Source organism: Poecilia reticulata, linkage group LG7 (genome assembly GCF_000633615.1).
Source record: "Poecilia reticulata strain Guanapo linkage group LG7, Guppy_female_1.0+MT, whole genome shotgun sequence".
NCBI lineage: Eukaryota > Metazoa > Chordata > Actinopteri > Cyprinodontiformes > Poeciliidae > Poecilia > Poecilia reticulata.
Genome location: NC_024337.1, coordinates 28,191,315 through 28,206,599, shown reverse-complemented (window position 1 = coordinate 28,206,599; position 15,285 = coordinate 28,191,315). Strand labels below are relative to the sequence as shown.

Below are 15,285 nucleotides of genomic sequence, written 5' to 3'. Positions count from 1 at the left end.
TGAATTTATGTTGAAGGAAAAATGTGTCTTTTTTTAACCACTATTAAACATGACAACTATACTCCAATTAATTTAATATTAATTGGAGTATCATTTCCTTTGTGAAAAGTTTATGTGCTGAACTTCTACTGGAAAAATGTACCCTCGTTCTGGTGTCATGCAGTTCTAGTGAGAGGCGTGCGTGTGCTTGTGTCAGTTCGCCACTAGGGGGAGCAGCTCTAACAGCGTGCCCTGTCGCCTCGGATGCGGTGAAGCAACAACAGAGGCAGGCGGAGGTAACGTGACTACACGTTGCCGTTGGTGAGTCCCCCCCATTATGGCGGAAGGGCAAGCCGTGCGGATGGGCCGTCTCTCCCTCTCCAATGCTTGTTTTGTATCTTGAGGGAGGGGTTTTATTTTTGTTTTTCAAAATCTCTTCACGACGGCCAGATTTCTTCACACATAGACTGTTCTCGTGGTTTTCGGCGAAGTCATGGCGGACCGCGGCATGGATCTGTCCGCCCTGCCGAAGGAGGTTCGAGACCAGTTGGCGGAGTTGGACCTGGAGCTGTCTGAAGGTAAAGGAACGGAGGGTTGGAGGCAGATGGAGGATGCTTTAAGTAATTTTCCGGATAGCATCGTGTGTCTCCTACCTCTCTGTGTCTGCCGGCTTTAATTACAACACCACTTCTTCTTCACCTGCTCTACTTTTCTCTATGGTAAATTGAATGGGAACACACGGGGAGGCGTTCAGGCTTAGCTGGTTTAGAGCTAATACAGGATGTAGGGACTACGAGCTAGCAGAGCATGACAAGCTGCATTGTGTCGGAGAAGACAGACTTTCTTCCATTTTTTACCCCCTTTCTTCCTTAATGTCGTGAACCCAAACATGACTTCAGACATGTTTGTCAAAAGCAATTCTCTTCCTTTGTGTATAAATGTCAAGGCCACAGCTCATTGCGTGTGGCTGTCTGACCTACTGGGATAGCTACTGGGAAGGTCTGACTACCAGAGCTGGACTCTCTTGTCACCTTGGCTCCTCATGTTTTTCTTTTTTTTTGTCTTTATTTTGTCTAATTCTTCTTCACCTGTGACCACATGTTCGTTCAGTTGAACGTCACACAAGCCCCTGACAGGGTGTGTTCCTGCACAGGTTTCCGCTTCAGACAAGTTTTATTGCTGTGTAACTGTGACTCACACTGATTACTGTTGACATGTACTGACTACAGGCCTACAGTCATCATCTGCTGTGGTGTCACAGGAACAAAGAGACTGTTCGGAGTGCTGTAACACGTATGTAGCTATATTGGCGTGTGCAGGACCTAATACATCTCTGTAAACCTGCCATTAACAGAATTACAGGCTTATCCTCCTGTGCTGCTCATCTTTTCTCAATCTTGTGGTCAAATGACTGTACGGGCATTTTGTAATTTGTACTCTAGTGGAAGTGAGTGGCTGATTTATCTGTTTATTTTGATATGGCTGGATATGATCTATTTATTTATCCTTCCGGTACATGGTTGAAGGGAGCCCTTCCCCCAGAGCAGCTGTGCAGCTTCCCTACAGAACCAATGACACACTGTCACACATCCCTGACAGAATCCCCTTTGCCCTGCTTCTTGTAACCGAGACTACACGCATCCAAATAAGTCCAGTCCTTCTGTGCAGCGGTCGTGTAAATCCTTCATAATCATGATTCTATATTGTGTGATAATTATATCGTTAGTAATAGGGTATGTTCTTGTTGACAGTATCAGGGCATACTTTCAAAACCTCTAACATGTTCTGTAATACCGTTATTACGGATAAAATCTGTGTAATAAAAGTTCTGAACTAAATGGGTTGAGAACAAACCATTTGCTGCCCCTCCCCGCTGTGTTGCTACAAACTGCTGGTCAGCTGGCTGAAAAGGAAAGCTGTGTTTTTGTATTTTATTTATTTGAAAGAAATTGAGAAATTTGGCCATTTGGAAATATATTTTTCCTAAAACTGCCTTACAGTTATGGTGTAGTGTCAGCCATTGTCTTATTAAGGCTGTTCTAAAACTACAGTTGAACACTACCTTTAAGTTTATTATTTAATGTTTTCAATTTTTTTGTGAGAATATATCAAAAATAATACACACATAGCACAGATAACATTGTTATTACTGTAGAAATCAATGTTTTGGTTTTTATCTTTGTAGAAATTATAGTTGCTTTTTATTTTAAATAAAAGCAAATAGATCGTGTAATGAATATTTTGTAGTGTTACTGCAAAACTGATATTCTTACTCAAGGTTGTACTGCAAGTGTTTGGTTCTTAATTATTAGCATTTTGGATATTCCATAAGGACTCTCAGTTTTCTAATATACGATCCAAAGCTCCTTTTCAGTAATCCGTATAATTAACAGCTTACAAAGGGCGCTGGTGCTTGTGTAAAAGATAATGACTCTTAAAAATAAAAAAAGAAAGAAATTTAGATTGTTTTACATCTTTGAGCTACTGATTCTGAAATTTTTTAACTTTTTCTTTCTGCTTGGTGTCTAATGCTTCATAACCGTCTGAAATCCTATTCAAATTTTAGAGATCGTACAACTGCAGATGCACCAGTCAGAGACTTTCTGACCGACGTCTGGCCACTGACTTTGAACATCTCTGATCAGACGATAAACTTTTATTTACTGACATTGACATTAAGTAGTTTCTACTGACTGCGTAAATTGAAAATCAAACCGTCTTAAAAACTGGCCAAAATGAGCAGATCTTTTTGTCTTAAGTTTTCTGAGGATCTACAAATAGAGTAAAATTCCTCACGCTGTGGTAACAGAGATATCGGTAAACAAAATACAACAGAAAAGATGATTTTATTTTTGATATTATTTAGCAGTAAACAAGTAACAATGTCCAACAATTTATTCTTTTAATTTCAAAAAGTAGTCGGTGTAGAACTCACTGGTGATTATGTTTTATTTGTTAGTTAATAAAATCAATATGCCAGATTTGGTAATTTAAGATGTGTTTAGCCTCCTATATTAGTATTTAGGGCAATTAGTGCCATTAGCTTGGTTAACGTTGCTGCACTGCATAAGCATTTTTCATTTCTCTGGCTTCACTTTTACACGCTGATTCTGAAAATGGATAACGGTCGTCTTCTCACAATAACAGCTTCCGCACCGATGAGTTTGAGTGATCGTCAATGTGACACGTTGAGCACGGAGTGATCAGATTTGTGGCTTTTGAGCAGGTGATCACTGACCAGAGTCAGTCAGCCATAAAATTGTCTGATGATGGTCACCAGACAACAACAACAACAACAACAACAACAACAACAACAAAAAATCCCCACTTCTTTCTTTTTCTTTAGCGAAATACTTAATTCCTGCCTAATAATTGGGTATTACTGAGGTCCCTGAAATTTTAGATAATTAAGAAGTTCCTAATTAACTCCCTCTCTATTGTCTTTATTCTGTAAATGTCGTCTGTATGTTTTCTGTAGCCTGGCTGTTTTGGTTTCAGTCATCGTCTCGTCTCTCTATTGGCTCAAGAGAAGAAACATCTGTCAGTTTTTCTGTTTGGCTTTGCTGTAGCTGCGTTTCACTGCCATCTTGTAGTCCCTGTTATGTGCAGAATATTGATATACACAAATGGCCGTTTTGATATGGATTTTTTGTTCTAGGGAGTGAAAGCTGAAGCAGAGTTTTTAATCTGATCTACCACTATTTTAGTTTTTATTTTGTTTTACATTCATCCAGATACATAATGTGTAAAATCACGATGCTTTCATTTAAGTGGATAGAGCTCGTGGTTTTGCAGCATCCGTTCTCAAAGCAAGCAACGAGCACACACACAAGAAGTGCACTGGCTATGGCAAAGGTGCTAAGCTTACTGCTTTAAGGCTGCAACCCACAAACCCAATAAGAATGTTACACAATCTCTCCTTTATAACCGGCTCATGTCAACTAAAGCGATCAAGGTCTTCCTGGACGATGCTGAGATCTGGTTTTCTTTCGGGTCTGAAATGCAGATTCCAATTTTGACACAATCCAATGTATTTTTCTAAGGTTTAAGAGAGACAAAAGGGAAATAAATGCAGAAAATGAAAGAATTGTAAGATCATCTCCACGTCCATAAGCTATATTTGCTTTTTACCAAACTGAAGGACATGCCGTTGGTTGATGGGGAGGGAAATATTAGTTTTGAAGCCTTTTTCTTTTAGCAATTGACATGTTGATTCTCAGCTCTCTCTAGTTCTGTGTATTATCTTTCTATTACACATCCGTCACTGCTGAGGGTGATGCTGGTCTATGTGCTGCAGGGCCGGCTGACCCATAAGGTTAATGTGTTTTCCATGTTCAGTACACAGGACACAGTGATTGCAGACCTGCCACTGATGTTTATCTGGGATTCTGGTTTTAGATGTTTAGAAAATGAATCAACAATATGCAGCTGCAACACTAGATGATTAAAGTATATTATAGATGTCTGTAGTGACTACCGTTAATGAGACTGTTATTTTAATTAAGTTCTCTAAAGTAATGTTAATAATGTGAACATGTCTATTTTATCTGATCAAAAATGTACATTATCATTTTTTTTTGTTATGATTTATTTATTTATTTTCTGCCTGGGATTCTGCAGTAAAAGTTAACAAGATGGTGCAATGAACCATGAAAGCACCAGGCCAGGGATGTGTGCTTTGGGCAAGATAAACAACCAAGTCCACTTGCACCAATAATAACTTTGGCATACATGGAGAGTTAGCACAGCAGAGTGAGGAGATGTGGTCTGGACATCACAGGAGGTCTCAGCAAGTCTAACGGGGGTCTAGTTCTACAACAAACGAACCCGATAACTGCACTTATAAATCCTCAAAACATTCCAGTTGATGCTTTAAATATGTGAAATATTTAAGCTTTTCTTGATCTGGAGGTATAGTTCTAACCTGGTTCTAGAAAAGAAGAGGATTTATCCATTTCTTTATTTTTTATGATTTTCTGTTGGGTTTTTTTTCATGTCAGAAAAAAAAAATGTCTATAATATTCTAATTTTTGTCCAGGGGAAGAGTAGTGACAGACATTACAGAACCGCTTTATTTAACTCCTGTCAAACAAATGTTTCCCAGCAGGATTCACCAAACCGACCTGGAAGTATTGAAATGACAACTCCGTCTCTGTGAAGTTGTTTCGAAACTGAAATTCTAATAATGGCAGCTGCACCGCTCTCTACCACGCACTGACCCTCATTGCTGTATTGTGCACTAGATCAAAGCAAATAATTGAACATGAGAGTGAACTCTTGGCACCGGATCGGTAATGTCACCTTCTATTCATGTTGAATTTTTTTTTTTTTAAATATTATTTTAAATATTCAAATGAAAAATAAAACTAACTCATGGGTTTTAATAAATGTTGCTGGCGGGTCTTCTTGAACCCAGCTCCATGTTCTGAGAGCAGTAATGTTATGAATCTCCAGTTTGTTTCCTCTTGAAGTGTCCAGCTTTAAAGGCAAAACGCCGTCCATTGATCAAGCTGCTCTTCTTATTCTTTAAAATTTGTCGCCATTTTCACGTGTCAAACTTGTGACGCTTGTGGGGAAGTTTTCTGCTGAAACGTTTAACCTCGATGTTTGTCCAGTTAAACATAGCGTTGTGGCTGCCACATGAGATCCTTTCAAGTCTCTTCTTTGTGAGCTTCTGCTCCTGATCACACGTTTGAAATTCAAGAGTTTGTTTCTGCTGCGTTATGTGAGTTTAGGTTTACTGTTTTTTTGTTCATTTTCGGTTACTGCTCTCATTCGGAGTAGTGTGCTTATAAAAATGAACAATCGTCTCGACAAGCTACGGTTGCTTCATATTTTAGTCTTTGCAGCAGTGTAGCTGCAAGTATGTCTTCATCCCGTTGTCTTTTATGGCTGGAAGCATGCTTCATGTCACTACCTGATGGGATTTTTCTTTCCTTTTTTTTGTTTTTTGGTCCATTGTAAGTCTCTGTCTGATCCAAGTGGAAATGCCTGTTCCTGCGTTGCTGGGATAAGAACACAGGCCTGCCAAAATGGCCTCCTAAAAAACAGCTCAGCTTTGCTAGCCCCCTGTTGACTGTGGGGACACAATGAGAATCATTCAGCTGGACTCTGTTGCTCTGGCCAGAAGCTCTGCTGCCATTTAGGCAATTTTTTTGTTGTTGAACCCAGCCTTTTGTGTGCATGAAGGAATGAGCGGCCCTCTTACAAAGGGCATGGAGGGCAGAGCCTCTGATCATGACTGGAGAAGATGAGTTCTTCAGCTGCACATGAAGTGACCCGCATGCCAGGCTGACATCCACCGTCATCTGGAAAGTTTGTTGTGAAGAATTTAATGTTGCTGACCCAAGCAAAATATTTTACACGCACATGTTTTCTGATTACCTTTCATCTGTGGGTTGTCACCTGATGGTGCTTGTTGACAGGCTGCTGCAGAGTTTTAAAAGTCAAGCGTGGTGAGAGTGGGGTCAGCTCGTTTTTAGCTGCTCAAAAAAAAAGAAAAGACAAAAAAGATTTTATTTTCCCACGATAAGTCAACGCACCATAACTAAGCGGAGTGGAGTTTTCCTACAGATGCTGTTATTGAAGAAGATGCTAAGCTATTGTTAGTTTCATGAGGTTTAGACTACACACTGCCACCGGGACAGTGAGCTTTTACAGATGAGATGATGGAGAATATTTCAACATTGGTGGGAAAATCTGTTTTTACTGAAGTTATATAGAATCGAGAAACTTCCAAATTGGAAGAAAAGCAGTTGAAGAAACTCGTACTGATTTGATGTCTGAAGAAAGAGCGCACTTCTCATAAGTTTCTCAGGGGTTTGAAAGTGGAAAGGTTAGCCTTAGGAAAGCAGCATCTTAAAGAAGGGGGTATTTTGTTGCCAACGGTGACGATAGAGACACGCTGAGAAACTAATTGATGACAGGTGTCGGACAATTACCTGATAGTGAAACTGGGGCGACTGGCTGTGTGGGTAGAGTAGTCGTCTTGCAATCGGAAGGTTGTAGATTCAATTCCAGCTTCCTCCTGCCACATGTTGATGTGCCCTTGGGCAAGGCACTTAACCCCAAATTGTCTACCAATCTGCGAATCAGTGTATAAACGTGTGGGTGCAAATGGGTGAATGTGATTCTAGTGTAAAGCGCTTTGAGTGGTCAAAAGTGACTGGAAAAGCACTATATAAGTTCAGTCTTTTTAAATCTGGGGTATCACTGACTGCAACACTGTTCAGTGGAAGTTGAAGAAAACTTACTCTGCTATTTTAGTATATTGGGCTGTGTGAAATGAAGTCGGAGGAAGCGCAAAAATCTATTTAAAAGGGAGCTAAAAGCCCCTACGATACGTCAACACGACATCTGTGGTGCATTTTAGCAATGGAAGAAAGCGGGACTTACAGCAGATAACAGTAAGGCTCAAGGTATAGCTGTAAAATAGTTTCAAAAAAACGCTTAAACCTCTTGGTTGTGGAACAGGGTGTATTTAGAAATGTTGGTGATCTTTAAAAAGTCTTGGGGTTAAAGTACGAGTCTGTGTTCTCGCACATAAACGGCTTAAATGTCTTCTTTCTGTTTTAACATGGCAGTAAAACTCATTCTCTCGCAGTAGGTGTGATGTTGCTTCTGCTCCTAATTTGAGTAGTTAATGACTGTCCGTGGCAAGGACTCTTGAAAAATACGCTGAATCCTGTTTTTATTATCTTCTAAAGTTGTTGCTCTGAAGCTAGAATCTAATCAGTCTGCTAAAATCAGTACCAGCAGCTCAGAGCTTTACAATAACCAGAGCTCAAAAATCGGCCACAGTACTCTGATCAGTGAATCTTCTTAATCAAGTTTACACTTATTTGGAAAATGCTTTAAAACCACAAAAAGACACAATGACTTTGTTTTCCCACTGACAAAAGTGCAAGTTAAATTTTTCCAGTTTTAGGTCAGTTAAGACCTATTTGCTAAACGGCAATGCTTTTTTTCTCTGTACTCTACCGTTAGACAGTTGTGAAAGACCCAATTATGATTTTAGGCCTTTGTGACTTCTAATAGGTCACGTAACATTAAGTTAAATTAAGACACACCTGTTGATGTGTTTTAAGGCAACGCCTCAAACACACCGATCACATGTGTGACGACTCGGGAGAAAAAAAAAACAATTTGCCAAGGTATCAGGAAGAGAACGGTCTGGTTGATCCATGGGTACAGATCTTAAATGTGTGAAACTAGGGCTGTGTTCATCTGCTCACACAACTGTATAAATACAAGAACTATTAAAATGTAGAAAATGGGCTCGGTGTCTCAGTGATAAACGTGTTTTGTTTCAAAATCTGTGAACAAAAAACAAAAGGCCTCACAAAGACACTTGCTGAAGCAGGTAAAACGTTTTTATCCACAGTGAAAAAAGTCCTGGACCTACATTTGCTGAAAGATCACTCGGAGAGGAAGAAGCCAATACTCTTAAAAAGCAACCTAAAACGACAGATCACACTGTTCAAATTCAGTCCAGTGCAAATGAGCTATTTACGGCAAGAAGTGGGTGCAGTAGCCACAAATGTAAGCGTCACTTTAAAACATTTTTATTAGAGTAGAAATAAAAGTTACCAAAAAAAAAAAACTCTTGTAAGACGCTAATCAAGTACAAAGTACTTCATTGTACAGGTTAATTTATCTAAATCTTTGAATAGAATAGAAAAGAAATGACCTGTTATTTTCTAAGTGGAGAAGTTCAGCCAGCAGTGAAGTGACAGGCAAGCTGAAGCATGTAGCGTCACACGGAGGAAAAGATATAAAACCAGAAAGTAATAAAAGGAACTCTACAGAGAAGGCAAACATACAACAAGAGAAGAGTGAAAAAAGATGTGATCATACGGATAAAATGCAGAATTATGTTACTTTGGATGATGATCCTAAAAGAGAAACTTTAGTCTGATTTACTGCGACTTTGTGTTCAGACCTGGTTTGTGGAGCCGCTGCTTGTTTTCATCTGATCCGCTTGTGGAGGACGGCTGTCCTCATGACAGCCACTTGATTTATTTTGAGGCCCTCGCTCTGATGCAGCAGAAAGTAGGGTGCGTGCCATTGTGTATTAGGGAAAGGCTCAGCAGAGCATGACGGCATCGATATGGACCCAGTTCACATCGGCCATCTATTTTCTTGACCTTACCTGCCAGTGGCAGCGAATCGGACAAAACAGCCGGGTTTTCATTAGACAAAGAGCCTCCTTCGGAGACAGATTGGAGCCACCAGATCTCGCTACTTCCTAAAACTTGAGTGTGTGTGACGAGGAGCTATAGTTTTACATGTTGAAGTTTAGCACCGTCGCAACAAAAGAGGAACTTGAGTCATACAAAGACTGGGATATCTTCGCAGCTTTTGGTTGTGCAGTCTCTCTCAAGTGCTCTCAAGTTCAAACTTCATGTGTTTCGTTATGCCAAACACATTTTTTTACATTAAACAATAATTGTACACCAGACAAGAAACCTATACACTTAACAAATGCAGAAAATTAGAGTGTTTGCGATGAGGTGCTTTTATAATGAAAACAGAGAACATAATGTACCAAACAGATCGACGGAAACGAGGCATTGCAGTTCGCCGACTGATTATCTGAGACAGTTTTTGATCAAACTGAAGTCTGTCACAGTTATAAGGAAAAACTGCGGTAAACCAAAACGCCTCAACGTGAGCATTTTGTAACCGTATGATTACGAAGAAGTATGCAGAGCAATAAAAAAAATAAAGAGTTATTGATGTGTGATGCTTGGAACTTGGAGCATTTCTCCATTATTTTACTCTGCAGGTGAGTGTTGAATTGTTTCTTATCGGTCTCTGTTTTCACCTGCAGGTATCCTGATAGATGTTGTACGTTTGTGCCTCTGTTGGGTTTGAGCGAACTACTACATGGGTCTGAGTAAAGCAAGTAAATAAATAAATGGGTTCCCTTGAAGCTTGGTAGGCAGAGCCTTTGGGGCTGGCAGATGGCTGGGTACCCTTGGCAGGAGCCTTTTGTTATGTATATTTGTGCATTTACAGTATGTTTGCACATGTGAGTGTGTGTCCATCTGACATGATGCTGGTTCTGTGAATAGTTAATGATAGCTGCAGTCCCTTTTCAATCTCCAGGCCATTGGTAGGGGTGAATTATTCACACGCGCTCGTTAAATACGAGGACACACTCACAGAGGGCGGGTAGTGTGTGACTTTTTGATGTTCCCCAAGTCGAGGCATGCAGGAAAACTTTACCCTCCATCTTTTTAATATTTACTAGACAATGTATTGACGCTCCCTTATTAGCTCTTTGATACTTTCTGTTGTGTGATGTAATTTTTTTTTACAGACGCTGAACTTGTTGAGCCGGCTCACGTGGGAGATCTATCAGGGCTGGTTATTATGACAAAATACAATCAGAAAGGTTCAGTAATTAATAGTTTTGTCTTATTTTGTATATAATTCTGTATTAATATTGTAGAAGTTCAACAAGGTGTGATTTTTTTTTTTTACACTGTTTTAAGTTCAGCATATTATTGCTGCAACAGACAACTCAGATTATGTTGTAAATTATTCTGATGATTAATAGGTTTATCAGGTAAGACTGCATTTTTCATGTAAGCTTTTTTTATGCAATTTTGGAACTGCATTAAATAATTATTTCTTTAAGTAGGAAAATAGAGATTTTATTACCTAAGATTCAATAACATGGCATTTCTTTAGTGTATGCTTGATCATTTGTAGCAAATGATCAAGCATGTATATATTTTCTTTTACAGTTTTTACTTAATTACTTGTCATTCTTTTGGCCTTTTTTGAGTCTGTATACTGTTTATGATAACTCAATTACTCAATTAGTTGATGATTATTCCAATAATCAATTCTTCAATTAATCCGATGAATTGTCCCAACCCTACTAAATATAAGGGTTGGGCTTTTTTTTAATACTGTTTTATAAACTGTGTTACTTTCCACCTAAATAGACTTGGCATCTAATTTGTGCTATTTTCCTGATCGATCAACAATCTATCATTAGATTATAGGCCCAGCACACAAATATTTTATTTTTATAGAACAAAGTGATCTTCATGAATAAATAATAAAAAAAAAAACAACTTGTTACTGTTGTTATGTTACACAACCAGAGATCAGCTTGACAGTAGGTTGACCTAATCAGGTCTTGAGCAGAGAGTCACAGACATAAGTTGTTACTCAGCTTCAGGATTAATGTTTTTGTATGCTGACAAAGTCTGACATGGTTGTTGGAAGTCATAAAAAGCTGAAGTGGTCAGATGAGGGACTTGAGCTCCAAAGCATCCACTTCCACTAAGTGTTCTCCAAGCCCGACCAGCTTTGACCGGAGGCTCACGTTACATTACCACTGATGGGATATGTGGCTGACTTCTGTGTCACAAGTCAAAGTTTCCAAGGAAGGACATGTTTACAGTTCAGGCATGTCTGGTACCCTGCGTCGTCGTAGGTCCATGACTCACTGCTTTTAGGCGTGTCCTCGTCTCCGGGGCATCGCCGTCAAGCAAGGAGTGAAAGAACCTGTTTTAGGCTCACAAGTTTTGGAGGTAGAGGTAAATGGTGACTCATGACAGAGAAGAACGAGCGCGAATATTTGAGGCATCAGACCCAAACTCTGGGCTTGTACAACATTCATCGGCTTTCGCCGTATTTCGCCAGCGTCTGATCCGTATCTCTTTGGCCCTGGACGTAAACAAAGAAAGCGTGGTTGTTAATTCATGTCAAGGTAGTGCATTAGGCAGCAGTTCTCCAATCTATTAGTGTCTGTAGCTGCTGTCCAGCAGGGGCCATGTGACTGCTAAAGCTCAAGAATGCCCTTGTGAATATAAATAGACCTTCACGGCGAGACGGATTTGCTTTCATGCCCGAGGAGGAGAAATGAAGCTTTTTATTTGACACAAAAGCTTCAACCTGATTGTGCTGAAAATCGGGCTTTCTAAAGTCTGAAGGAGCCCAGTGTGATCGTGTGTCGTTCTTGCTGAAAGCATTTCATGGTTAGTGGAAGGCAATCATTGGTAAATGCGCCTTTCACTGACCGGTTGGATGGTTGATTGCTGCTGTGTAAATGTATGTATGTACTAGAACTGCACCTCTCAGAATTTTGTGGCCATTATTTGTTTGTTTTCTCAAGCTTTGACCTGCTGAAACCTTCGGTAGTGTGATATCCTGTTTGTGGGTTGTGTTAAATGAAAGGCATTTTTTTAAGAGAATGGATCATGTTTAATCACCCCTAGTCCCTCTAACACCACTTAGAGTTATGAATCAGTAAAAGACGTATGTTTGCTATAAATGTTGACGTATACATTGGAGTCCTGCATATATGTTCTGGGGAATGTAACAATAAATTCTTGATGGAAAATCTGTCTGCTCATAGATTTTAAAAATTTTTTAGTAGATCTTGGTGGTTTGGATAAGTCGCGTAACAAAAGATTTTAGCAGATTAGACTTTGTGAGGGGAGTGTGTTTTGGTTTGTGTGTGGAGACGGACTGTGTTGTGTTATTGTGCAGGAGGAGGGGCTCGCCCAGGGCACCATTCATGCAAGGACCACCACTGGTCAACCCTTGTGCTTGCGAGGACTGTGGCAAATGATGCAAGTTTTACTTGTGTGGGGTCTTGTGTGAAGCTGCTCTTCTATAGCCAGCAGTCAGACTGTCATACTCCTGAGAAACTTGTTATAAGCGTGCTAATTTTCTGAGTGTCAGACCAGTTTGTTCATGCGAATGTTTTCCTTTTCTGCAAGTTTTAACTTTTATATCTTCATGTTAGCAAATTAGGGCAAATTCAAAGTATCGTTTCCTCGCTGTTAAAATATTTAGCAGATTATTTTCAGAGATAGTTAAAAGCCTGTCTATGAAACAGATAAACCAGGGACATTTATCTAGTTTTTATCTCTATGTTTTATTAGTTTTACCGTAATGTAGCTGTTAAAACTCTGCTCATAAAAGCCGTGGATAAATGTGACGGTCATAAATCCCGTCACTGACTCTGACACACTGACTCTGTCTCCCACGTGGCCTCCTCAGCCGATCATCGCAGATGAACGTTCAGGCCTTTTAAGTGGGTGTGAGGAACATGAGGCATTTTTTCAGCAGTGGCCCAGTTTCTATATATGAAAAATGAGACCCGGGTCACAGAAAGAGCTGATAGGGAAAGGCAGATCACGGGTCAAGCAGTGCTGTTAATGCACCAGCAAACTTTCAAAAAGGTCAGCTACTTTCTTTGTCAACTGCTCATCTGGCTATTTTAAAAAAAATTGTATTTATTTTTTGCTTTGCTTTTGGACGTTTGGCTTCCCTTTTAAATAGTCCCTTCCTAAATCTGCGTCAAGCCCGGAGACTTATCAAACATTCCCAGTGCTTAGAAATCCTCAGGAAACCCCTTCAATGAGCTGATGTGTATCTTGGCTTTTCAGACCACATTGTGCTGGAGCTTCGCTTGCAGTCGTAGACTCCCTTCAGTCGAGTCCCCAGAGAAACAGGTAAAAACAGAGCACAAACAAAGTCAAACATGAGAGAGACCGAAAGGGCGGGGCTTCGGTTTAATTCCTGCAGTTTTTATGCAAATTTATTAGTTGTTTTTTAGTAAATGCATCAAGTCGGCAATTGAATTCCTTTGGCAGAGTTTGCTGCAGTTCCTCTTAAAGTGGGTCTTACTCATTTCCTGGAGATGAGCTAAAATAGGTTGTTTATCTGTGTGCCCATAGACTGTTGTTACAACCCTGACATGCATTTCGTGATGGGTTGTGTTAGCAACTTGCCTCAACGAGTAGCGCCATAATATCAGTGTGCACATTATTTTTTCACACCCTTACATCAGTGGCAGGGCCAAACTCCGAAGGAGGGTTGTGTCGTGCTTGAAATACACCCACAGGCGCTGACGAGACTCTGGCAGTTATGCAGTTATTAAAATGACTTGGCTCTGCCGCCATGGCGAAACAGTCGTCTGAATTTAAAAGCACAAGAAGATCAATTGAATCCTCGTCTTGGCTCGATGTGGGGGGAAAAAAAAAGAACACAAAAAAGAGCACGCAAAGCTGCATTACAAGTTTCATTGTTCGTGTTTAGTCAGAGTACTTTCAGTTACGTACAGTCAGGTCTGTAGCTGTGGTTAAAATCATCTGACATTAGACAATGACATGGACTTTTCATGTACAGTTGACCATGTGCGTGTCCGCTGACCTAAGCTTCTTCGGGTATCTTTACCGCATAACACACCGATGGATTCTAGTGTCTGTGGACTTCCTAAAATATTTTATTACGCTTCCCATATGATTATTATGTGTGCCCTCTGAGTGATCTTTTAGAGTGGGAACATCTGTAGTTAAATGTTGACAGTCCTCCAATAAAATCTCGGCTGCAATAGGTTGGGGCAGGCATTTTTATTTATTTTTTTATTATTACTTGTGCTGCATGCAAACCCCCCCACCCAAAAAAAAAACATTAGTTATTTTTAGACGATGTGATTTTAAACGATTTTTAGATTTGAATACCAGCCTATGGCGACACCTTCACCTCCATGTTGTTTTTCTGATTTCTCTATTTTTCAGCACATTTCTTTGACATTACGCCTTTAGAGCCATAAATTGCATGCAGCTTATGGTTCCCACACGGATGACAGGCTGTTTAATGAGTGTTTTGGTGGTGGATGGGTTGAGGTCAGCAATGAGTTGACCATGAGCTGTCTGCAGAGGGTACATGTAGGCTTTAAGGTTTGCAGTGTCAGCTTTAGACTTGGTACTTAAGTGTTTCTCATACAGGCTAGTTATGGCCTGTTATGACTTATTAAATTGATTTAGTGAGTCAGCTGCCAGGGTAACATGATTCCTTTTACATTAGTGCCTACTTTCAACTCAAAAGCAATTAGGCACAATACAGGAGCATCATTTATCCGTAGCATGTTAAAGCTAATCCAGAAATATATAGTTTTATGTGCACTTGCAGTCTACGTTTGTGTCTGTATAGCAGAAAACCGCTGGAAGGTTCCAGTTGACAGATTGGGCTCGGTGATCCTTGGGTCATGTTCGCCACATTATTCTGACCTCTGTTTAGTTTCAGTACTGCTGTGCTGAAATCTAAAGCCTCTTAATTCACATTCAGCACTCAATGCTATGTAGTTACTTGGCAATGCTGAAATACTGGTTTGTTGAGCACTTTGGATGCAAGTGTGTCTAAATAAAACACTAGATAGAATTATGGCAGCATATATTGATTTCTTTTTTTTTTTTGGACTTTAATAGTTGTGTTATACCTTGGTGGCACAGCTTGACATCTTTATTGATCTTCTACACAAGAAGTCTTTAC

General features: G+C 39.9%; 1 protein-coding gene across 1 annotated transcript in view; it reads left to right on the top strand.

The window, feature by feature from the left end:
• The first annotated feature begins 295 nt into the window (after nucleotides 1-295).
• The window catches only part of dip2ba (disco-interacting protein 2 homolog Ba), a 45,992-nt gene continuing 31,002 nt past the window's right edge, over nucleotides 296-15,285 (top strand). Inside the window, exon 1 of the mRNA XM_017305654.1 lies at nucleotides 296-557. Coding sequence (XP_017161143.1) covers nucleotides 473-557 — 85 coding nt within the window. The 5' untranslated portion in view covers nucleotides 296-472. The remainder of the gene's footprint in view (nucleotides 558-15,285) is intronic.